A 26,462-nucleotide genomic window follows, 5' to 3' on the forward strand; every position below is an offset into this window, starting at 1 on the left:
GTTGCATAGTTTGCCTTGGTATGGTTATAGCGATAATCAGTGGGAGGGGGACATCTTGCCTCCCAGAGTACCTATGATAATGTTTACAGACATTTTGCTGGAGGGAAGGGGTGCTACTGCCGTCTAGTGGGAGAAGTCAGAGACTCTGGTAAACACCTTTCAATTCACAGGACAGGAGCCTGCTGCAAAGAATATTGAGGTCAAAAGTTAATAGCGCTACTTCCGCCTTCCTCTTTCCCCCAAGATGGCAACAGCAGGAGACGCGTTACTGCTACTGCGGCTCCCCGCGCTGTTCGAAACCAGCAAGCAGCTTCTGGACGAAGTGGAAGCAGCGACTGAACCCACCGGTTCCCAGATAATTCAAGATAAGGTATTCAGGGGACTAGACCTCCTTAAGAAGGCTGCTGAAATGTTATCGCAGCTCGACTTCTTCAGCCGAAATGAAGACTTGGAAGAGATTGCTTCCACAGACCTGAAGTACCTGATGGTCTCAGCTTTTCAAGGAGCGCTCGCCATGAAACAAGTCAACCCCAGCAAGCGTCTAGATCATTTGCAGTGGGCTCGAGAACACTTTTTAAACTACTTAACTCAGTGCCAGTATTATCATGTGGCAGAGTTTGAGCTGCCCCAAACCAACTCAGCTGATAATAATACTGCTAGTTCCTCCATGGCGTGTCCTAGCCTCGTTGCTGTGGCATCTGAAAGACAGGCTAAAATAGAGAGATACAAGCAGAAGAAGGAGGTGGAGCATAGGTTGTTTGCACTGAAATCTGATGTGGAAAGTGGTCAAGCAGATGATGAGTGTGTTCGTGAATATTACCTTCTTCACCTTCGAAGGTGGATCGGTATTAGCTTAGAAGAGATTGAGAGCATTGACCAGGAGATGAAGATCCTGAGAGAAGACGACTCCTCAAAAGACGCATCAACTTCTTACTCATCTCCTCAGGACAGGCCTCCAATGAAACCCTTCGTTCTCACTCGGAATGTGGCCCAAGCCAAAGTATTTGGAGCTGGTTATCCAAGTCTGGCATCTATGACGGTAAATGACTGGTATGATCAGCATCAGAAATATGGAGCATTACCAGATCAGGGCATAGCCAAGATAACACCAGAGCTCAAAAGAGCAGCTCAGCAACAGGAAGATCAGGAACAAAAGGAGGCAGAGGAGGAGGAAGAGGAGGAGGAGGAGGGGGAAGAAACACTCCACAGAGTTCGGGAGTGGGATGACTGGAAGGACACCCATCCCAGAGGCTATGGCAACCGACAGAACATGGGTTAGTCTTACCACAACAAGATGGGACTTCAGGGACTCACATCTTCCCAGACAAGGAAAGCCATGCAGTCTTCCCCTACCTGGGCTCCTGCTTCAGCTGTGTAAAATGAAGATGCTTAATCTTGCTTTATGTTCAATAAAATGTCAAACAAGTAAGTGTGTATTTGTACTCTAGGTGATCAGCCAGCAATCTTGTTTTGGTGTTATCAGCCTCATCATGGTGTATTCCAGTTTCGTAAGTGGAAAGAAAAAAGTACTGACAAATGGCTCTGTATAATCAATGGCTATATAAATTCTCTTAAAAAATAATAAAAGTCCCTTTATTAAAAAAAAAAAAGTAAATAGTGCTGAGGTCAGAAAATTCTATAACATAAAATTTTCCTTATTTCCAGTTATTTAGATTTTGTTAATCAATCCTATATATATACTTACATCTTTATGCATGTCTTGCACGTCAGTGGTAGATCCAGACTTTGTGAGTACTTTAGCTTATACAATATTGGTCTTTAGGAATATGATTATGCAATTAAAAATATAAAGCTGCTGTGGTTTATGCAAGTGAGTGGCCCTTAAGCTTCCCTGTAAATAGTTTCTGGTTTAATTATTTCTATAAGAGCGATTCCTAGAGGTGGAACTGCTAGGTCAATGAACATGGCCCCTATCATTATCAAATGTTTGTCCCCCCCCCCAAAATTCATATGTTGAAATCTAATCTCCATCCAATGTGATGATATTTGAATGTGGGGGCCTTTGGGATGTAATTAGGTCACGAGGGTGATTAGGTCATGAGGGTCATTCACTAATCTTCTGACTGAATTAATGCCCTTGTAAAAGAGACCCCAGAAAACTTCCTGACTCCCTCTGCCATGTGAAGAAACATGTAAAGGAGAAGGTCATCTATGAACCATGAAGGGGGCTCTGATCATACAGCAGAATCTGACCTTGCTGCCACCCTAAACTTGGACCTCTAGCTTCTAGAACAGTGAGAAATAAATTTCTGTTGTTTATAAGCAACCCAGTCTATCGTATTTTTGTTATGGCAGCCACACTGATGAAAACAGCCTTTTATATTTTGGGCAATGACATTAGATTGCCTTTCAAAAAAGCTACTGAAACTTAACCTAATGAAAAAAAAAAGTCTTTTTCAGAGGGTTTTTTATCAATATGTATCAACATTTTACCTAGCAAGTTAACTTAGGAATCTTTCTCATTTTTTGAATTTAATCCAACAGAAATGATCGTTAATTGGACATGGATATATGTGTATGATATGTGGTCAGAATAACATTGTAATCAGCAAGGAATTGAAAACCAATTCAAGCCTAACACAGGACACTGGTTAAAAGAATTATGATGTAAATTTATAATATGCTGGCATAGAAAGATTATATATGTCAAGCAGGCTTATGGGGTATGTTTAAAGCCCATAAACTTCAGAACCTAATGCTGTGTCTTTACAGCGTCCAGCTGCCTCTGTGTCTCTTTATTGCAGGCTCCCAGCATTCTCTAACAGATGAGAGGTAGGAAGGTGATGATAGAGGACAGATATAATGATATCAGTTTGGTGTTCTGTTTGGTACCCAGACCCTTCTTGTTGAGAGGCAAATTCAGGTCAGTGGTTTGGCCCATCTCTAGGGATTGAGAACCACGGGATCAAGCCCTTTCTGTAAGAGTCATTGGACTTATTTCTACTACCCTTACTTGGAGTTTTAAGGCAGTGACATTTGGTGCAAGGGCAGCTTTGGAAAGTGCTAAGAGACCCTAAATCCACTGGATGAGAAGGTTGGTCTGGGAATTCTTGTAACAGATTTTCCTAGGTGGCCATTAAAAAGTGGTTGAGTAGTATCTATGTGTTTGTTTCATAATATATTGTAAGTGGGAAAAAGAGCTATATAAATTAGCCTTTGTAAAATGAATATGTTCATTTACATATCAATACAGGCTACATATGTGTTTTAAATTTCATATAAGCATATATGACAGATACGTGTTGAAAAAATGAGAAGATATACACCAAGTTTGTTAATGGTAGTTGTCTCAGCAATATGGTCAAACAGGAGACTTTTATTCTTTTCCTTATACAAAAGTGTATTTTTTTTCTTTCAATAGGCATATGTTGCTTTTGTAATTGCAAAAACAATGAAGGGATAAAGTATGTCCATTGCTTTGACGTAGGAATAAATAAATGAAAAACATCACCACACTAGTCTGTATTAAGTATAACTTAAAAAAATTTTTAGAGAGATGATAATGAGAACATGTACAATTTTAATTTATATTTCAGATACATACAAGGTATGTGGGGAAAAATAGGAGCAAATAGGATATTCACAGTGCCTGGACATCATCTACCCAAATCTATTTTTCAGACACAATAATTCCAATTGTCCTCTCTTTAGTTAGCTGATTCTTTCTTCTGTCTGCTGCAATCTGCTGTTATATCCCTCTTGTGAATTTTTCAATTCAGTTATTGTACTTTTTAGCTCTAGAATTTCTGTTTGGTTCTTTTTTTAAAAAATGATTTATATTTTTTTGTTGATATTCTCTTTTCATACATCATTTTCCTGATTTCCTTTTGTTCTCTTTATATGCTGTCCTTTAGCCTTTTAAGCTTATTTAAGACAGTTGTTTTAACATCTTTGTCTTGTAAATCTAATGTTTGCTTTTCCTCAGGGATGATTTCTCTCAATTATTTTGTTCCTATGAAGAGCCATGTTTTCCTGTTTCTTTGCATGCCTGTGATTTTTTTGTTGTTGTTGAAAATTGGGCATTTGACTATTATAATGTGGTAACTCTGAAAATCAGATTTACTGCCTTCCCCAAGGTTTGATTCTTTTTTAATTGTTGAAGGTTCTACTAGTCTGTTTTGTTTTGAAAAATTTCAAAGCTATTTTTTTCAAAGACCATTAGTTGTTGTGTCTTACCACTGAAGTCTCTGTTCCTTTAGGTCAGGTTCAGCTAATGTTTTGACAGATTTCCTGAATGCCAGGAGCTCTCCCAATATTTACAGATTAGCTCTGTGCTAGAACACACCTTCAACAGTTATCTAGGCTTGCTCTGACCCTAGAGATCAACCCAAGGTGAAAGCTCAAAGTCTTCTCAGATCTTTTCTTAGCATGCCTCTTGCCTGGGCATATGAATAGCTTTCTGAATTCTCCAATGTACACTGCTGCTGCTTTGAATGTCCTAATTTTCTAAATAGTCTCACCTTAGCTTTTCCTCCATGCCTCAGATGGTCTATTGTATATCTTCACCTGGAATCTCTTGATGTAGGCACCTTGTGGCTTTTATAAGCAACGTCCACTGCTTCTCTACCTGAGTTCTAAGTTACGTAAAACAGAGATGAGCATCTTGTATCAATCATCTAAGTATTCCCTGGATAGGTTAGAATAGATGCACATAGTAATTTGGAAATAAAGTCTGCATCCTCTGGACCATGGTAAGGAACTGGCAAACTTGCTGCTACCAATCAAGACCAGGACTGCCATTGTGCTGGGGAGGTAGTGGCACAAGGATGAATAAATATGTAACAAAATTTTCCTTATATTTTGAAGATGACTTTTTCTTGATTGGGCATTTTCTTGGTTGTTGTAAATATTTTACTGTTTTCTAGAGCTCTTGGCAAAGTTGTTTCAGCTTTTTTTTTTAATTTTTAAAAATTTTTTTAGTGTTTCTGTGAAAGAACAGGAGCTTAGAGCCTTCTAGTCTGCCATTTTGCTGCCATCTCCTCTGACAATAATGTGTTCAACAGAATAGTATACTGCAGGAGGGAACAGTGTAAGAAGGAAGGAAACCACACTGGATTCTGAATTTTATTCACTGAAGTATGACTTGATAAATTCCTTTAGGTATTGGGGAAAAAACAGACTACAATTATCAAGTTCTTAGTTTAAAAGGGATTAAAATAGAAGATGTTTGCTTTAAACTTTGAAATTGTAATTTTTTTCTCTTAGACACCTCACAAGAACTCTTACACATTAAAGTGTTGAAGCCAATAAAAGGCCATTTCCTGAAGGACAGATGGATGAGGCCCTCAGCATCACTAGAGAAGTTGCTGACAGTTCTCATCAGTCTTCTTGGCACTAATCTCACAGTAATCAAAATTAAATAAGTTGTCCTGGCAGAGCGGGCTAGTGACATATATGCAACAAATGCTAGGTAAACATAAGCTTGGCATGGACACATTTTAGAAGAATAAGACCCAATTCATATAAAAAGGAGTTCATGAAGAGATAGTTTCTTTTAAGGATTAATATTTACTTCAGTTTAATGAGAAACAATGGGATTTGTTGTGATATTTGGAAAGACAATTTGTTTATTATTTTTTAATATTGGAAATGCATATTTTACTTTCATAGATATATACTCTTCATATACAGGATACATTGTAAGAATATGACATAAGCTGTTTGCCAGTTCACAACAATAATCAAATTTATGGGAAGGACTTGGCTAAACAAATATATATGTATATATATATATATTTATGCATATAATCACTTACATATTATACCCACTGTTCATCCCAACAAGTGTCATCCTTAATGCCCATCACCCATTTAGACATCCCCTCACACAGCACCCCTCTAGCAACCCTCAGTCTGTTCTCTGTATTTAAGAGTCTCTTATGGTTTGACTCCCTCTGTTTTTATCTTATTTTTCCTTCCTTTCCCCAATGTTCATCTGTTTTGTTTTTTAATTCCACATATGAGTAAAATCATATGATATTTGTTTTTCTCTGACTGACTTATTTCGCTTAGCATAATACACTCTAGTTCCATCCACCTTGTTGCAAATGGCAACACCAAAAAAAGTTTCATTTTTTTCATCACCAAGTAGTATGACATTTTATACCACATCTTCTTTATCCATTCATCAGTTGATTAACATTTGAGGTCTTTCCATAATTTGCCTATTGTTGCTAGCTCTGCTATAAACATTGGGATGCATGTGCTCATTCAAACCAACATTTTTGTACCCTTTGGATAAATTTCTAGTAGTGAAATTGCATAGGGTAGTTCTATTTTTAATTTTTGAGGAACCTCCATACTGTTTTCCAGAGTGGCTGCACCACTTTGCATTCCCACAAACAGTGCAAAAGTGTTCTCCTTTCTCTGCATCTTCACCAACATCTGTTGTTTTCCTGAGTTGTTAATTTTAGCCATTCTGACAGGTGTGAGGTGGTATCTCATTGTGGTTTTGATTTGTATTTCCCTTATGATGAGTGATGTTGAGCATCTTTTCATATGTCTGTTAGCCACATTGATGTCTTCTATGGAAGTGTCCACGTCTTTTGCCCATTTCTTCACTGGATTATTTGTGTTTTTTTTTGGGTGTTGAATTTGATAAGTTCTTTATAGATTTTTGACCCTTTACCTGATATGTCATTTGCAAATATCTTTTCCCATTCCATTGGTTGCCTTTTAGTTTTATTGATTGTTTCCTTTACTGCACAGAAGGTTTTTTATCTTGATGAGGTCCCAATAGTTCGTTTTTGTTTATGTTGTCCTTGCCTCTGCAGGCATGTCTAGTACAAAGTTGCTGTGGTTGAGGTCAAATAGGTTGTTGCCTATTTTCTCCTCTAGGCTTTCCATGGTTTCCTGTCTTACATTTAGAACTTTCATCCATTTTGAGCTTATTTTTGGTTTTGGTGTAAGAAAGTGGTCCAGGTTCATTCTTCTGCATGTCACCGTCCAGTTTATCCAACACCATTTGCTGAAGAGATTGTCTTTTTTCCACTGGATATTCTTTCCTGCTTTGTTGAAAGTTAGTTAGCCATACATTTGTGGGTCCAGTTCTGGGTTCTCCATTCTGTTCCACTGATCTATGTGTCTGTTTTCTTGTGCCAGTACCATACTGTCTTGATGATTACACCTTTGCCATATAACTTGAAGTCTGGAATTGTGAGGCCTCCAGTTTTGGTTTTCTTTTTCAACATTACTTTGGCTATTCAGGGTCTTTTCTGGTTCCATACAAATTTTGGAATTTTTTCTAGCTCTGTGAAGAATGCTGGTGTTATTTTGAATGGGGTTGCATTGAATGTATGGATTCCTTTGGGTAGTATCAACATTTTAAGAATATTTGTTCTTCCAATCCATTGAGCATGAAATGTTTTTCCATTTCTCTGTGTCTTCTTCAGTTTCTTTCATAAGCTTTCTATAGTTTTCAGTTAACAGACCTTTTACTCTTTGGTTAGGTTTATTCCTAGGTATTTATGGTTTTTGGTGCAATTGTAGATGGGATCGATTCCTTGGTTTCTCTTTCTGCTGCTTCATTATTGCTGTATAGAAATGCAACCAATTTCTGTATGTTGATTTTATATCCTGAGACTTTGCTGAATTCATGTATCACCTCTGGCTGTGTTTTGGTGGTCTTTCAGGTTTTCCATGTAGAGTATCATGTCATCTGTGAAAAGTGAAAGTTTGACTTCTTCCTTGACAATGTGAATGCCTTTTATTTCTTTTTGTTGTCTGATTGCTAGGGCTAGGACTTCCAACTTTATGTTAAACAACAGAGGTGAGAGTGGACATCCCTGTTGTGTTCCTAATCTCAGGGGGAAATCTCTCAGTTTTTCTCCTTTGAGGATGATGTTAGCTGTAGGTCTTTCATATATAGCCTTTAATATGTTGAGTTATGTTTCTTCTATCCCCACTTTATTGAAGGTTTTTATGAAGAAAGGATGTTGTATTTTGTCAAATTTTTTTCTGCATCTATTGAGAGGATCATGTGGTTCTTATCCTTTATTTTATTAATGTGATGTATCATGTTGATTGATTTGTGGATATTGAGCCATCCCTGCAGCCCATGAATAAATGCCAATTGTTCATGGCATATAGTTTTTTTTAATGTATTGTTGGATTCAATTTGCTTGTATCTTGTTAAAAATTTTTGCATCCATGTTCATCAGGGAAATTGGTCTGTGATTCTCCTTTTTAGTGGAGTCTGTGTCTGGATTTGGAATCAAGGTAATGCTGCCCTCATGAATGAGTTTGGAAGTTTTCCTTCCATTTCTGTTTTTTGGAACAGCTTCAAAATAATAGGTATTAATTCTTCTTTAAATGTGTGGGAGACTTCCTTTGGGAAGCTATTAGGCCCTGGACTATCGTTTGTTGGGAGATTTTTGATTACTAATTCAAATTCTTTACTGGTTATGGGTCTGTTTAAATTTTCTATTTCTTCCCGTTCCAGTTTGGTAGTTTATGTTTCTAAAAATTTGTCCACTTCTTCCAGATTGCCCAATTTTTTGGCATTTAATTGCTCATAATATTCTTTTGTATATCTGTGGTGTTGTGATCTCTCTTCTTTCATTCATTATTTTATCTATTTGATAAATCCTTTTTCTTTTGATGAATCCAGCTAGAGGTTTATCAACTTTAGTTCTTTCAAAGAACCAGCTCCTACTGTTTTTTTTTTTTTTTTCAATATCATTGATTTCTGCTCTAATCTTTATTATTTCCCCTCATTTGTTGTTTTGGGACTTTATTTGTTGTTCTTTTTCCATCTCCTTTAGGTGTAAAGTTAGGTTGTGTATTTGAGACTTCTCTTCCTTCTGTAAGAAGTCCTGGATTGCTATATGCTTAATTGTTATAACCGCCCTTACTGCATCCCAAAGGCTTTGGACAGTTCTGTTTTCATTTTCATTGGCTTCCATGTACTTTTTTATTTGCTCTTAATTTCTTGGTTAACCCATTCATTCTTTAGTAAAATGTTTTTTAATCTCCCAGTATTTGTGGTTTTTCCAAGTTTTTTATTGTTGTTGACTCTAAGTTTCATAGTGGTATGTTCTGAAAATATGCATGATATTATCTTGAGCTTTTTGTACTTGTTGAGGGCTGATTTGTGACCCAGTATGTGACCTATTCTGGAGAATGTTCCATGTGCACTCGAGACAAATGTGTATTATGCTGCTTTAGGATGAAATGTTCTGAATGTTTCTGTTAAGTCCATTTGGTCCAGTGTGTCATTCAAAGCTATTGTTTCTTTGTTGGTTTTCTGCTTGCATGATCTGTCCATTGCTGTCCATTGTTGTAAGTGGGGTGTTGAATCCCTTACTATTATAGTATCATTACTGATGAGTTTCTTTATGTTTGTAATTAATTGATTTATATATTTGGGTGCTTTCAAGTTGGAGACATAAATATTTATAATCTAAATCTAAATTTATAGATTTATATAGATTTATAATCTAAATTTATATTTAGATCTTGGTGGATAGACCCCTTAATTATGATATAATGCCCTTCTTCATCTCTTGTTACAGTCTTTGCTTTAAAATCTTGTTTTTCTGATGTAAGTATGGCTAGCTATTCTGGATTTCTTTTGATGTCCATTAGCATGATAGATAGTTCTCCATCCCCTCACTTTCAATCTGCAGGTGTCTTTAAGTCTAAAATGAGTCTTTTGTAAGCAGCGTATTGATGAATTTTATTTTTTTTATCCATTCTGATACCCTATATCTTTTGTTTGGAGCATTTAGTCTAAATTAGATTGAGAGATGTGAATTTAGTGCCATTGTGTGGTCTGTAGATTTGGTGTTTCCGGTAATGTTGTCTATTCCTTTCCAGTCTTTGTTGCTTTTGGTCTTTTTTATCTTGCTTTTTTTTTCTTCCACTCAGAGTCCCCCTTAAAATTTCTTGCAGGGCTGGTTTAGTGGCCGTGAACTCCTTTAGTTTTTGTTTGTTTGGGAAACTTTTTTTTTTTAACAGTTATTTATTTTTGAGACAGAGAGAGACAGAGAATGAGCAGGGGAGGGGCAGGGAGAGAGGGAGACACAGAATCTGAAGGAGGCTCCAGGCTCTGAGATGTCAGCACAGAGCCTGACATGGGGCTTGAACCATGAACTGTGAGATCATGACCTGAGCTGAAGTTGGATCCTTAACTGACTGAGCTAACTAGGTGCCCCTGGGAAACTCTTTATCTTTTCTTCTATTTTGAATGGCAGACTTGCTGGATAAAGATTTCTTGGCTGCATATTTTTCCAATTCAGCACGTTGAATATATCCGGTCACTCCTTTCTGGACTGCCAAGTTTCTGGACAGATTCAGATATAGATTTGCCACAAACCTGTTCTCTCTTCCCTTGTAGGTTAAGAACTTTTTTCCCTTGGTGCCTTTATGATTCTTTCCTTGTCTGTGTATTTTGTGAATTTGACTATGATTTGCCTCGGTGATGTTCGGTTTTTATTGAATTTAATGGGAGTTCTCTGTGCTTCTTGAATTTTGCTTTTTGTGTCTTCCCCAGATTAGGAAAGTTTTCAGGTATAATTTGTTCACATAAACCTTCTGCCCCTGTCTTTCTCTTCATCTTCTGTAACTTCTGTGATATGAATATTATTCCTCTTTAATAAGTTGTTGAGTTCTCTAAGTCTTCTATTGTGATCTTTTGCCTTTATTTACCTCCTTTTTTCTGCTTTATTATTTTCCATAATTTTATCTTCTATATCAGTGATTTGCTGCTTTGCTTTATCTATCCTTGTCATCATGACATCAATTCGAGAGTATATCTCAGATATAGCATTTTTAATTTTGGCCTGACTAGCTTTTAGTTCTTTTATCTATGAAGAAAGGGATTGTCTGGTATCTTCTATGCTTTTTTAACCCTAGCTAGTATCCTTATAATCATGGTATTAAATTCTAGTTCAGACATCTCACTTATATCTTGTCGATTAAATCCTTGGCGTTTATTTCTTCTTCTTCTTTTTTTTTTGGAGGAGGTGAATTCCTCCATCTTGTCATTTTGGAGGGATTAAAAACTAATAAAATAAAAAATTAAAATTAAAAAATTGAAAACAAAGCAAAACAAACAACAAAATCAAAGGAAGCTAGAAGCTGGGTGTGTTTCATACTGCTTGTTGAGAGAAGCTTGATAGAATAGAGAAAATAGAGAAAGGGGAAAAAGTTTAAAAATTTAAAAACAAAATAATTTAAGTAATAGAATAAAATAAAATACTGAAAATAAAATGAATAAAAAATAAAAAAAATTTCTCTTTCAGTCTCCAAGAAAGAAAAAGAAATAAAAGAAAGAAAAGAAAAACATGAACAAAAACAGAAGCAAAGAAAATGAACAAACAAGCAAACAGAATGAAATCTGAATGAAGTTACATCTCATTTCCCCTAGTACGGAAACTTTTCAGCACACTATAGCCCATAGACTAAACAGATGTAAGGGATTCATGCTGGTCTTCTATGGGATGTGCCTGGAGGGTACAAGTGGGCAGGGCTCAGTGTAATGGCCCTATTCTCCATTTGGTGGCACTGCTTAGCTCACTGCGGTAAATTCCTGAGTGCTTGCACGCTAGAGGTGGAAATGGCTTCACCCAGCTCTTTAGTCTCTGGTGTGGGTATTTTGTGCCCTCACACACATGTGATCAAGCACCCCTCCTTTGTCTCAGGCTTCTGTCAGCTCCCCGCCTTTACCCTGTATCCAAGCTGTCTTCCTGCCAGGTAGAGCCTCCCTCCAGAGTTTTATCTCAGATGGGGCTATGTTTCAAAAACCCCACACTTCAAGGGCACCTGGGCGGCTCAGTTGGTTAAGCATATAACTTCAGCTCAGGTCATAATCTCATGGTTTGTGAGTTCAAGCCCTGCAATGGGCTCTCTGTTGTCAGCACAGAGCATGCTTTGGATCCTCTGTCTCCCACTCTGCCCTTCTCCCTTACCCCTCTGTCTCTCTCTGTCTCTCTTTCTCTCTCCAAAATAAATAAAACTTAAAAAAAAAGAAAAAACAACCAAACCACACTTCAGTGATCCCTGTGACTTGGACCTGTACTGATTCTCTGGGGGGCGAGGGGGAGGGTATCACTGAGCAATGGCCAGGTGCCAGCTTGTCCCAGAAAATATATGCATGATCACGCAGTGGCAGCTCAGAGTGTATGGTAAGTCACAATACACAGCTGGTGCCAGGTTTTGCTGCACCCTGGTGTCTTTGTTCCAATATCAATAAATATGGCAGCTCTCCAGGGTCCACTGGGACTTTTGCCCAAGGGGAGGCCATTTGGCCTCTACTAAACTGCACTCCAAGCAGGGGAACCACTTCTCCCCATGTGGCACATGGACACCTCAGGCCATGCCATCTGCTTCTGGGGATTCACCCTACTTCCTCATTAGAGTATCGCCAGGCACTGAGCTTTGAACCTTTAGACTCTTGCTCAACTGTTTATAGAATCATGGAGATGTTGAAATCTCCTTTTCCCCTGTCAATCATTTTGGGGAACAGATTTGTTCAGGCCTCTGCAAGTGTTTTCACTTTTTCTCTCTCTTTCTCTCCAGCTACTTTTGTGGGGAGCACTCTCCCCCTTACTGTTTCTCTCTCTGTCTTCTCGCTGCAAAAATGACTCCTAACCCTCTGAGGCTTTGAGGCTTTTCTCTCCCCCAATTCACCTCTCTGCACTGCTTACCTGCTATATGACTCAGCATCTTCCCATTGCCTCTTCAGATCCTTTTTCTTTTCTGCTTTTTGCCATCTTTTTTCCAATTTAGCCAATTAGGAGCTCTGCAAGAGGCTGGAGGACAGCAGAGAGTGACATCAGAGTTTTTCCTCCTGGCTCCTTCTAGACCTCCACTGAAAGTCAATGTTCTTTCATAGGTGGCTGTTTCTATATGACTCAGCATTATAATTTATAATCAAATTATAAAGATTATTGCATTAATCCTCAGATCAATTTCCTAGGTGTTCAAAATGGTTTGATGCTGATCTAGCTGCATTTCAGGGATGAGACAAGCTCAGGATCCCCCTACTGCTCTGTCATATTAACTCCATCCTTGTTTATTATTTTTTGAAAATGTAAGCAGATTGGATAACCCAGATCTAAAATAGTGATTTTTCAACCTTCACTGCACATTGGATTATCTGAATATATGTCAAAATTATGAATAACCAGAGTGAACCATAAACTAATCAAATTAGAATCTCTGGAGGAGGTTTTCTCAAACAATTTTTTTGAGATATAGTGTATATACCTTAAATTAACCTATTTGAAGTATACAGCTTAATGCTTTTTTTAAAGTAAATTCATAAAGTTGTGCAACTATTAGTATAATCAAGTTTCAGAACACTCTCATCATTCTACAAAGATTCCCCTTGCCAGTTTGCAGTCAATCCCCACTACTACCCTTTTCTGGATGTTTCATAGAAATGAAATCATATAATATGTGGGCTTTTACATCTGTTTTCTCTCTGTTTACATTATCCATATGTTTGTGTTTGTTGTCTTTTTTCCATTAGATCCCTTAGCTTATAAATCATAATTGTTTTATTTTATTTTATTATTATTTTTTAATGTTTATTTGAGAGAGAGAGAGAGAGAGAGCATGAGCGGGGGAGAGGCAGAGAGAGAGGGAGACACAGAATCCGAAGCAGGCTCCAAGCTCTGAGCTGTCAGCACAGAGTCCGATGTAGGGCTTGAACTCACAAACTGAGAAATCATGACCTGAGCCAAAGTCAGATGCTCAACCGACTGAACCACCCAAGAGCTCCAAATCATAATTGTTTTAAGTTCCTGGTCTGATAATCCCAAAATCTTTTCCATCTTTGAGTCTGGTTCTAATCCTTGTTCTTTCTCTTCAGACTATATGTTTTTCCTCTTGATGTGCTGTATAATTCTTCTGAAAGCCAAACATAATATACTGGATAAAAGGAACTGAGGTAAATAAACCTTTAGTGTGGGGTTTTATTTATCTGGCTACAAATTAGACTGTGTTTACTGTTTGCTGTAGCTGTAGGTGTCAGAGGCTAAAATTTTCTCTGGTATCTTTGTTTTTGTCTTCTGTTGTTATTGGATTTCCCTAGAGACTTTTTTTTTTTTTAACACAGTAAACTCCAAACCCAGAGTGGAACCTAACTCTGGGCTTGAACTCACAGCCCTGAGATTAGGACCCTGAGATCAATGCCTGTGCAGAGATCAAGAATTGGTTGCTTAATGGACAGGTGCCCTTCCTTAGAGACTTCTTAAATAACACTTGAGACAGTGTTCAGTTGTATTCTCTTGTTATACAGGAGCTTTGTTGATATGGTAGTAAGATATGAAGGGGAAGGGGAATGGTCTATAGGTTTATGCTTAAGTCTCAGACTTTTGGTAATCCCATGACCCTGAGTTATGACCTTCACAGGCGATTCTCAATTTTCCATCCATTAGGTGGGACAGGAATACCAAGTGGGGGGCTGGATTTGGGTATTTTCTTTCCCCTGGTCAATTAGGCTCTGGTAAAACCTCAGTCAGTCATGGTTTGGCAAAATAGTTTCTCTTGAGGAAAAGGCTTAATGAGAACAGAATGGTGTGTGTGCATTCCAGAATGGCTCTTTCCCCTCCTCTCTGGAAGTATTAAGAGAATTTTCCAGATCTTTACTGAGAGCATGGTAGGGGCCCTTGGAAATAAAACTCACAGAAATATGGGGTCTTCCTTAAAACTGGTCTGCCCTGATGCCTTTTAACTCTGAAACTTGTCTATAGTGAGCCTCCAGCTTTGTCAATTACAGTTTATTTTTTTTGGTACCCTGGTACTGGTTTCCAGTGAAGTTTCTATGGTAAGTTGTGATTCTCTATCCTCCTATCTGTTTCTCCACTTTGCGGACCACTGACTTTAGTTCACTGATGTATTTTTTTGTAGTGAAAATATATATAATTCTTTTTTATTCCTTGTTTTTACCCCAAAAGAATGATACTGTGTACATTGTTATGTACCTAGCTTTTACACACAATAACATACTGTAGAGATATTCTCATCAGTACATAAATCCATCCCAATCTTTCACCTGGCTGTATGGTATTCAGTTTGCATCCCAGTCTTTCACAAGGCTGCATGGTATTCAGTGATAAAACTTCTCACTTACTGAAGTTATTTTTATTATCACTGTTTTTCTTGGTGCAGTTTCAAGGTCATCATTGTTTTCTAGGATACGGTTAGTCCAAAACATTATCCCTGGAGGCCTCCAAAATTGGCAGTTTCAAAGAACTCATCAGGAAATCTTATCATAGAATCAAATATGGTAGAACTTAAAGTTGTTTTTGTTTGTTTGTTTGTTGTTGTTGTTTTCAGTTGTTGAGAGAGCCTGAATCAGCACAGCTTCACCAGGATCCTTGAGCTGGAATCTTCCCATTGCCTCTTCAGATCCTTTTTCTTTTCTGCTTTTTGCCATCTTTTTTCCAATTTAGCCAATTAGGAGCTCTGCAAGAGGCTGGAGGACAGCAGAGAGTGACATCAGAGTTTTTCCTCCCTGGCTCCTTCTAGACCTCCACTGAAAGTCGATGTTCTTTCATAGGTGGCTGTTTCTATATGACTCAGCATTCTGTATTCTTTTTTCTTTTTTAAAAATTTTTTTACATTTATTCATTTTTGAGAGACAGAGAGAGAGCACAAGCGGGGGAGGGGCAGAGAGAGAGGGAGACACAGAATCTGAAGCAGGCTCCAGTCTCCCAGCTATCAGCACAGAGCTCGTCGGGCTGGAACTCACAAACTGTGAGATCATGACCTGAGCCAAAGTCAGATGCACAATGAACTGAGCCCCCCAGGCACCCCATCAGCGTTCTGTATTCTTTTTTTTTTTTAATCTACTTTTGAGACACAGAGAGACAGAGCATGAGTGGGGAAGGGGCAGAGAGAGGAGACACAGAATCTGAAACAAGATCCAGGCTCTGAGCTGTCAGCACAGAGTCCAACATGGGGCTTGAACTCCGGGATTGTGAGATCATGACCTGAGCCAAAATCGGACGCTTAACTGACTGTGCCACCCAGGCGCCCCAGCATTCTGTATTCTTAATCTCACTTCATCCCTATAGATCTAAGAGTGTCAGTGGCCTGTGCTCTGCTTATTCCTTTTGGTCCTTTTTTTTTTTTTTTTTTTTTAGTAGTCTGGATTGATGATTTTATTTCTTTATAACTTGAGAAATTTATTGGAATGTGGTGCCATTCACCAAAATGGAAACCATAGGATGAAGGACAGCTGAGGAGAAGGGGGATAGATGATGAGTTCAATTGGGACACAGCAAATTTGAATTGAAGGTGCCTGTTTGACATCCAAGTAGTTCACTGATGTATTTTAAAAAGAGTTGTTGATTTCCAGTTTGTTGAGCTTTTTTCTTGTTTGAGTGTGAGAGTGACAACTTCCAAATGCTTTACATGCTGAATCATGATTAACTGATTTTTGTATGCTGAATTGATCATGCATTTCTTTTTTTCTTCTTTTTATTTAAATTCCATTTAGTTAACATACAGTGTAATATTAGTTTCAGGTGTAGAAACAACAACACACAACAAATGCCCTCCTTAATACCCATACCCCATTTAATCCATTCCACTGCTAACCTCTCTATACTATACTATGGTTTGCCTCTCCTTTTCCCCTCACTGTGTGCATCTACTACATTTCTTAAATTCTACATATGAGTAAAATGATATGGTATTTGTCTTTCTCTCACTGAGTAATTTCTCTTAGCATAATACACTCCAGCTCATCCACGTTGTTGTAGATGGCAAGATTTCATTCTTTTTTATGGTTAAGTAATATTCCATTGTGTGTGTATATATATGTACACCACATCTTCTTTATCCATTCATCAGTTGATGGACATTGGGCTCTTTCCATAATTTGGCTATTGTTGATAATGCTGCTAAAAACATTGGGGTATATGTGTCCCTTTGAATCAGTATTTTTGTATTCTTTGGATAAGTACCTAATAGTACAATTGCTGGGTCATAAGGTAGTTCTATTTTTAACTTTTTTTTTTAACTTTTTGAGGAAACTCCATATGCTTTCCAGAGTGGCTGCACCAGTTTGCATTCCCACCAACAGCATAAGAGGGTTTATCTATCACCACATCTTCACCAACATCTTTTGTTTTCTGTTTTGTCAATTTTAGTCATTCTGACAGGTGTGAGATGATAGCTCATTGTAGTTTTGATTTGTATTTCTCTGATGATGAGTGATGTTGAGCATGTTTTCATGTGTCTGTTAGCCATCTCACTGTCTTCTTTGGAAAAATGTTCATGTCCTATGCCCATTTTTAATTGGATTATTATTATTATTATTATTGTTTTGTTTTTCAGTTTTATAAATTCTTTACATATTTTGGATACTAACCCTTAACCAACATATCATTTGCAAATATCTTCTCCCATTCCACCAGTTGCCTTTTAGTTCTGTTGATTGTTTCTATGACTGTGCAGAAGCTTTTTATCTTGATGAAATCCAAATAGTTTATTTTTACTTTTGCTTCCCTTGCCTCAGGAGACATATCTAGAAAGAAGTTGCTGAGGCCAATGTCAAAGAGGTTACTGCTTGTGTTTTCCTCTAGGATTTTGATGTTTTCCTGCCTGACATTTATTTCATGTTCATCCATTTTGAATTTATTTTTGTGTGTGGTGTAATAAAGTGGTTTAGTTCCACTCTTTTGCATGTTGCTGTCCAGTTTTCTCAATACAATGTGTTGAAGAGACTGTCTTTTTCCCAACGGATATTCTTTCCTGCTTTGTTGATTAGTTGTCCATATAGTTATGGGTCCATTTCTGGATTTTCTGTTCTTTTCCACTTATCTATGTGTCTGTTCTTGTGCCACATATTGTCTTGATAACTACAGGTTTGTAATATAACTTGAAATCTGGAGTTGTGATGTCTCCAGCTTGACTTTTCTTTTTCAAGTTGCTCTTGCATTTCTGGCATAAATGCTCCCTTTTTATATGTTAGTATATTCAGTTTGCTAATATTTTGTTGAGGATTTTTTCTATGTTCACGAAGGATATTAGTTTGTAGTTTTCTTGTGATGTTTTTATCTGACTTTGATATCTAGGTGTTACTGATCTCATAGAGTGATAAGTTTTTAGTCTTCCTTTATTTTTGAAAGAGCCTATGAAATATTGGCATTATTTATTCTTTAAATATTTGAGGTAATTCACTAATGAAGTCATCTGGGCCTGAGCTTTTCATTATGGGGAAAAATTTAATTATTAATAAAGTGTATTTACTTGTTATGGGTCTATTCATATTTTCTACTTCTTGTTAGTTCTGGCATTTTGGCTCTTCCTCAGAATTTGTTCTCTTGATCTAAGTTATATGTTGATTTAAGGTTCTTCATAATATTCTTTTTAATACCTTTAATTCTGTATGATCAGTATTGATGTCTTCTCATATCTGATATTAATAAATTGTGTCTTTTTTCTTTTTTCTTTGTCAATATAGCTAAAGATCTGTCAATTTCATTGATCTTTCCAAATATCCACCTTTTTATGGAAACTTAGTCTATGAACTAGCATTGTTCTACTATGTTTAGCATTGTTCTATCTGTGCATAAAAATAATGTGTATTCTTTTGATAGATGGAATGTTTTATAGAGGTAAGTTTAGGTAAAGTTTGTTAATAATGTTATAAGTCTCCTATATATCTGCTGTTTTATTGTCTACTTGTTCTATTAATTCTAAAGGTTGGGGTGTTGAACTCTTTATTATTGTTGAATTGCCTATTTTCCCTTTCAATACTACTGATTTTTCTTTCATACATTTTGGACCTCTGTTGTTAAGTGTGTATGCTTTTATAACTGTTATATCTTGAATATGTCATCCCCCTGCCTTTGGTATGCACTGTTTTTGATGAGAAATCAGCTATTAATTGTATTTTTTTATCTCTGAAGGTAATGGGTCATTTTTCTTTTGTGGGCATTTCAATATTTTTCACTTTATGGCTTTCAAAAGTTTTACTATGATGTATTTAGATTTATTTCTCTTTGTATTTATTCTATTTGGAATTAACTGAACTTTTTGGATATGTAGATTAATTTTTTTTAATCATATTGGAAAAGTTTTGCCTATTATTTCTTGGATTTTTTTCCTGTTTTCCTCATTCTTCTTGCCTTCTGGGACTTCAACTATAAACATGTTAGTATGTTTCATAATGTCATAAGTTCTCTACAGCACTGTTCAATTTTCTTCATTGAACAGTGCTTTCTTCTTTTTACTTTTTGTTTTTCATATAGATAATTTCTATTGATCCATTAAACTTTCTGATTCTTTCTCTGCCTGCTTAAATCTGCTACTAGGCCCTCAGTTAAATATTTTATTTCTAGTATTAATAGGTTTGAACTTCACATTTCCATCATTCTTTTTTACATTTTTCTCTTTTAAGACTATCTGTTATGTATGTGTTATCATACTTTCATGTAATTATTATACATTTCTTTAAAAGTTTTTGAATACGTTTATAATAGGTATCTTGAAGTCTTTGTTTGCTAAGTCAAATATCTGGTCCCCTCAGACTTAGTTTCTCAGACTTAGTTTCTCTTCACTTTTGTTTTTCCAGAAAATGGGTAACACTTTTCTCTTACTTTATATGTTTTGTAATTTTTTTTTTTTTTTTTTTTTTTTTTTTTAGAAAACGGATCATTTAAGATAGTATACTGTAACCAACTTTGGATTCTGATTTTCCTTCCTGAGCATTGTTATTTCTTCTCTTTCCCCTCCTCTGCCATTGTTGTTTTCTTCTCCTCATCCCCCTCATCTTCCTTTTTTTCTTTCTTCTTCTTCTCCCGTTCCTCCTCCTGCTCCTCTTATTTCTACTTTTGCTTCTTCTCCTTTTTCTTCTTTTGTTATTCTTGTTTAATAACTTTCTTAGACTAAATCTGTGGAGACTTTTTCTGCTTTGGTGTGTAACTGCTAATGTCTCTGCTCAGTTTTTAATTGTTACTCTTGTTTTTATTTTTAGGGCCTGCCCCTATGTCTTTGAGCTTAGTAGCCAGCCAATGAATTATCATACTTTGTGTTCAAAGACCTTGAGCCAATAAACCTCTCAGTGTTCATTGTTGGATCTAAGTTTGATTTAAAAAAATACATTCAAAATTTAGAGTTTACAAGTCTGCACCAGTTTTTGGTTTGCCCCACATCTTCTCATTTGTGGGTGGGTTTTTTGTTTTGTTTTGTTTGTTTTTTGCATAGTCACATGACCTCTTGTTGAGTCAAGGATAAGTGGACAGCTAGGTTGCTTTCTGGTCTCTTGCTCTTTTCCAGCCTTGTGCATACTTGCACTTTTGTCTTTGCTCTCACACTTCCAGACAATCAGGGATATGTCTGAGGTCATTAAAGTCTGCTATGGCTGTTTAGCTGTTTTTATTGCTTGTTCCTAGAAGAACTGGAATCTCAATCTAGCTATACTTGCTATTGTTCATTTGCAACCAAAATTGCTATTGTTTTCATCATTGCCTCTGGGCTTTCTGAGTTCCACATGAAATCAAAAGTGTCCCTTCTGGCAGTGGAGTTGTTGATTTCCACCAATTGCCCTGCCCTGGTAGAAATACTGTGATGACTGGAAGTGGAGAAGGGATGTGGGAGTGGGGTGGGAACAACTCCAGACAAGAAAGCCAGAAACTCTCACTCTTTTTCCTTAAGTCCAGTACTTTTTATTGAATAAATGTTTTTCAATGTGCTCTATGTCTTTGGTCAATTTACAGAGTCCTCAAGTCCTCCAATTATTTTTGAAAATTTTGTCCAGTTTTATCATTGTTTTTTGGGGAGAGGATTTGCTAAGCCCCTTATCATTTGAAAGCCCTCACCTTACTACTCTCTCTCTCTCTCTCTCTCTCAAGGTGATTCCAATTTGTAGCCTTAATTGAGAACCTTAATTTGTAGCCTTAATTGAGAACTGCCTTTAGAGAGAGCTACTCCTATCATTTGGCCATCAGTGATAAAAGCTCACATTCAGGAATCATTTGTCTCTAAGTAGGTCAACAAACTTACCTTAGGTCAGTTCTAATAATATTTCTATAAGCAGAAATGTTCTTATTAAACTTATCCCTGAAGAAATGACTAATGTTCCTAAATAGGAAATTGTAATTATTTTATTTGTCAAGAATTTACTGAATATTTCCTGTAAGATTGGCACTAAGTTCAGCGATGCACTTGCCTTACTTCATGTAAACTTCACATCAATCCCAGGATGGGAGCACTATTACTATTTCATTACTACTTCACAGATGAGAAAATTGATGCTAAAGTCACACAGCCACTGGGCTTCAGTTCTCAAATGTTATTCCATGGCCCTTAATACAACCACCTGATTGCACAGTAGAGCAAGAATCTCCACCCTGGACTCACATTAGGATACCTGGAGGGCTCTTAAAATTCCTATCCTTGGGTCACATTCCCAGAAAAATTTAATCAGAACCTCTGGGAGAATGGACTCCAGGAAAAAGTGAATTTCCAAAGGTTTCCTGTTGATTTTAATTGCAATCTGCTGATGTGACCCACTGCATTGAAATTATTAAGTTATGATCAACTGAACAGTGCAAAAAGCCATGATTTCCATTAAATAAACATTTGTATCCAAGGTTCTGAGTGAAAAGCAAGGTAGTGGCTGGGTGTATAAAAGTCTTAACACATGATAAGAGCCAAATAAATGATGGTCATCAACATGTTCAGCAGCATCAGCACGAACCACCATCAGCACCATCTTTCAAGTGAGGTCACTGGGTCAAGGGATATAGAAGTATAATTACTCCTTTTTTAATAAATGTTTATTTTTGAGAGAGAGACAGAGCATGAGTTGGTGAGGATCAGAGAGAGAGGGAGACACAGAATCTGAAGCAGGCTCCAGGCTCTGAGCTGTCAGCACAGAGCCTGACGCAGGGCTTGAACCCATGAACCATGAGATCATGACCTGAGCTGAAGTTGGACACTTAATCAACTGAGCCACCCAGGTGCCCCAAAGTATAATTACTCTTGATGTACACTTGAAACTGCTTTGTGAACGAATTGTGCTAAATTATACAACCCACATTTTGCGTAGCTAAGCAGGTTGTTTTGAGACATTCCAGCTGTTCTGGAATAGTTGTTAACAGGGTTGCTAATTTCAGTATCTTGGGGCCCATCAAACCAGACCTGGAGGTCTGGGTAAGTGTTGGGGTTTCTTCCCACAATTCTTAGGGTAAACCACCATTTTGGCTGTGTCGGAAGCCTGGCTGCTTCTTGCTTCAGAGAATGGCTTCTCTGTTGTGTGGAACTTCATCCTTCTCTGGCCTCTCTGCCATATTTGGGGTTAAAATAGCAACCTCAGGAGCTAGCACATCAGAGGTTCACTTGGATCCAACCCCATGGAACACTGCAATAGGAGAACCTTTGGGTAACATCAGCAGGTGGGGAAGAGGAAATAGTTTGCAACATGCACCATTTAAAAGTCGTACTTTTTCTCCCACTGGCCGGCACTGCTGGTCTTACACAAGTCTAACCCATATGGAAGGGGTAGCAGGGAGAAAGTGGTCATGCTGACCAGCTATCTGGCAGAAAGCCCTCCTCTCCACCCAGGGGGCTACATGTTGGTTCTTAGTGCTGGAGTAGGGAAGTCTCAGCTTGTTTCTAACTCCATGAAATCTATTGTTCTGGGTGGTGGGAACTAAACCTTACTTTTTGGCAGGGCGGGGGGGAGGTTGGTGGTGGTGACTGTTGTGTCCTAAAGCTGATAATCATGTCTCAAATCTTCACTAGTTCAATGCTGGCTTTGAACATTTGGGCTTTGTGGCTGATGTGTGACACATTTCCCATAGGATCAAGGAAGCCAGTACCTGAATGCTTGTCTAGGGTCACCCTGACCTGGAGTGTCCAAAATGCATCGAACCACAGAAGCTGGATGTATAAGCTAAAGATCTCTCATCACATCCCTATCAGAAGCCACTGAAAAGTCAGGGGGAGCTGCTTTGAAGCTTTGCCCTATTTTTAAAGGGAGATTCTGGTCCTCTAACTTAACTAGAATGACATGAGTGCCTCACTAAGATATAGACTTCACACCAGCATTCTCAAGTTGAGGAATCTCAGCAATAATAATAATAATAAAGTAATAACTCCAAAAATATAATGCATTCACAAGTGTAGGCTCCACACAAGTAGGAACTTTTATTCTTAAATGCCTAACAAGTGTTTTATAAATATTTATTAAGTGAACAAACAAACAAAAATAATGGTCATGGCATGAATTTGTCAGATAATGATAGACAATCACAGGGAGGCCTTCTGAGCACAGGTGTTATGCACACAGCTGGGACACAGAGTGCAGGGCTCCATACACATCTCTAGAGTCACAGCCTCTGTAGATTCAGGCTCCATGCACATGGACCCCTCAGCTGCTGAACACACATAACTCAGTTCACAAACCAACACAACTCTGTGCCCTACTCCAGAATAGCTCATGATCTCCCTGTTTTATCTTTCCCATACATCATGATTATGGTCTTGGCCAGTGAAGTGCAGAGGGCATACCAGAAACTGCCTACGACTGTTGGCATCTTCAAGGACACAGTCAGTGGTACTGTGACAGAGAATAGCCATGCTTAGCCCCAAGCTGCCTCCTGGCCATCACTACTAAATTCTCATGAGATTTTGGAGGTCTCATATATATATATATATGTTTTGTCTTTGGAATCCATAGTGTTAACTGTGTTGTTCGGATAAATCTTACTTGTTTATTCAGAGATTAAAGACAAACTACCAGGAGAACTGGCTGGTCATACAGTAAGCCTTAATAATTTTCCTTCTTCTCTCCCTTCTTCCTTCCCTCCTTCCTACCTTCCTTTCTCTCCTCTAAAATGTGATTTTAACTCAAAAAATAATGATTTGACAAAATTATGCCAGTGTTTTAAAGAGCTAATTTCATTAGGAAAAAGAGTATTGTCAAGAGATGTAATATGTAACTGATAATAGAAGTGTTTTGTTCACTTGCAAGTGTTGTTGTAACCAGACAGAAAAATTGTCTGTTTCTTAAGAAATTACATTATAATCACATATTAGCTGAGACTACAGAAAAAAAATGTTTCTTCCATGAAATAGAAAATCTTTTTCCTCTAAATTTCTCTAGGCGTTTTTTTATGTTTACAAGTTTATGTCTTTTTGAAAATGATGACAAAACATTGTCTTTTCAATTTATCATTTTTATATTTAAGTGATAAATTTTTCTTATCCTGATTTCAGAGAAAACTGACTAGGTTTTATAGAAAACTTCCCTGGGCTGTGCCATGACCTTTATTTTCACAGTGGACAGTGTCCACCCCCAAGCACTGTGGGAAGGAATGCAGCTTTCTGCTCCTAGTGCCTATCCATATCAGTGACAATGTCTAAGATCCAGCTGGGGCTTAAAAATTTTTTTTTTAATGTTTGTTTAAATTTGACAGAGAGAGAGAGAGAGAGAGAGAGAGAGAGAGAAACAGAGAATGAGCAGAGGAGGGGCAGAGAGAGAGGGAGACACAGAATCTGAAGCAGGCTCCAGGCTCTGAGCTGTCAGCATAGAGCCCAATGAGGGGCTCAAGCCCATGAACCACAAGATCATGACCTGAGCCAAAGTTGGACGCTTAACCAACTGAGCCACCCAGGTGCCCCCAGCTGGGCATTTTCTATTGGAGCTTTTGGACTCTAGCATTGCTAATTTTTCCTTCACCACTTTTGCGTTAGTCTTCTTGATGGTTTTAAAATTATGGAAATAAGATCCTGAAAATAACTGAGGCCTAAAAGATTTCATTATATATTCCATCCACAAAAATATAAATCAAATATATCTTACTTTTCAGTGGTCACCTATAAAGCCAAATTGATCATAAACAGAAGTCTGAAAAATAAATTTTTATTATTTTTTTAAAGTTTATTTATTTATTTATTTTGAGAGAGAGAGAGAAAGAGAGTAGAAAGAAAGAGAACAAGCAGTGGAGGGACAGAAAGAGAGGGAGAGAGAATCCTAAGCAGGTTCTGCACTGTCAGCACAGAGCCTGATGCGAGGATCAATCTCACAAACCTGTGAGATTGTGACCTGAGCCAAAATCAAGAATTGGATGCTCAACTGTCTGAGCCACGCCGGTGCCCCTATTATTTTTTTTTTTTAATTTTTTTTCAATGTTTATTTATTTTTGGGACAGAGAGAGACAGAGCATGAACGGGGGAGGGGCAGAGAGAGGGAGACACAGAATCGGAAACAGGCTCCAGGCTCTGAGCCATCAGCCCAGAGCCCGACGCGGGGCTCGAACTCACGGACTGCAAGATCATGACCTGGCTGAAGCCGGACGCCTAACCGACTGCGCCACCCAGGCGCCCCATTATGACTTAAATCACAACCTGAAAGAAATAGGCAAGCAGTAATTCATGCAGGCATAAAGATTATATCTTAAAAAATATTTTTTAATTTATTTTTTATTTTTTATTTTTTTAATATGAAATTTATTGTCAAATTGGTTTCCATACAACACCCATTGCTCATCCCAAAAGGTGCCCTCCTCAATACCCATCACCCACACTCCCTTCCCTCCCACCCCCCACAAACTCTCAGTTTGTTCTCAGTTTTTAAGAGTCTCTTATGCTTTGGCTCTCTCCCTCTCTAACCTCTTTTTTTTTTCTTCTTCTCCTCCCCCATGGACTTCTGTTAAGTTTCTAAGGATCCACATAAGAGTGAAAACATATGGTATCTGTCTTTCTCTGTGTGACTTATTTCACTTAACATAACACTCTCAGTTCCATCCACGTTGCTACAAAGGGCCATATTTCATTCTTTCTCATTGCCATGTAGTATTCCGTTGTGTATATAAACCACAATTTCTTTATCCATTCGTCAGTTGATGGACATTTAGGCTCTTTCCATAATTTGGCTATTGTTGAAAGTGCTGCTATAAACATTGGGGTACAAGTGTCCCTATGCATCAGTCATCCTGTATCCCTTGGGTAAATTCCTGGCAATGCTATTGCTAGGTCATAGGGTCGGTCTATTTTTAATTTTCTGAGGAAACTCCACACTGTTTTCCAGAGCGGCTGTACAAGTTTGCATTTCCAACAACAGTGCAAGAGGGTTCCCATTTCTCCACATCCTCGCCAGCATCTATAGTCTCCTGATTGTTCATTTTAGCCACTCTGGTGTGAGGTGATATTTGAGCGTGGTTTTGATTTGTATTTCCCTGATGAGGAGCGATGTTGAACATCTTTTCATGTGCCTTTTGTCCATCTGTATGTCTTCTTTAGACAAGTGTCTATTCATGTTTTCTGCCCATTTCTTCACCGGATTATTTGTTTTTCAGGTGTGGAGTTTGGTGAGCTCTTTATAGATTTTGGATACTAGCCATTTGTCCAATATGTCATTTGAAAATGTCTTTTCCCATCCCGTTGGTTGCCTTTTAGTTTTGATTGTTTCCTTTGCTGTGCAGAAGCTTTTTGTCTTGATTAGGTCCCAATAGTTCATTTTTGCTTTTAATTCC

General features: G+C 37.7%; 1 protein-coding gene and 1 long non-coding RNA gene across 2 annotated transcripts; both read left to right on the forward strand.

Moving 5' to 3' along the window:
- The first annotated feature begins 244 nt into the window (after window positions 1-244).
- On the forward strand, window positions 245-1,426 carry LOC123593002 (immunoglobulin-binding protein 1-like). The gene has a single exon (XM_045468476.1). It carries the CDS (start codon window positions 245-247, stop codon window positions 1,277-1,279), a length of 1,035 nt encoding a protein of 344 aa, XP_045324432.1. The 3' UTR covers window positions 1,280-1,426.
- A 5,015-nt stretch (window positions 1,427-6,441) lies between these two features.
- Window positions 6,442-26,260, forward strand: LOC123593800. The gene is made up of 3 exons (XR_006710508.1): window positions 6,442-6,553; window positions 6,931-6,933; window positions 26,235-26,260. It is a non-coding gene; the product is annotated as an uncharacterized LOC123593800 (long non-coding RNA).
- The last annotated feature ends 202 nt before the right edge of the window (window positions 26,261-26,462 follow it).

The sequence above is a fragment of the Leopardus geoffroyi genome, chromosome D4, assembly GCF_018350155.1.
Source record: "Leopardus geoffroyi isolate Oge1 chromosome D4, O.geoffroyi_Oge1_pat1.0, whole genome shotgun sequence".
NCBI lineage: Eukaryota > Metazoa > Chordata > Mammalia > Carnivora > Felidae > Leopardus > Leopardus geoffroyi.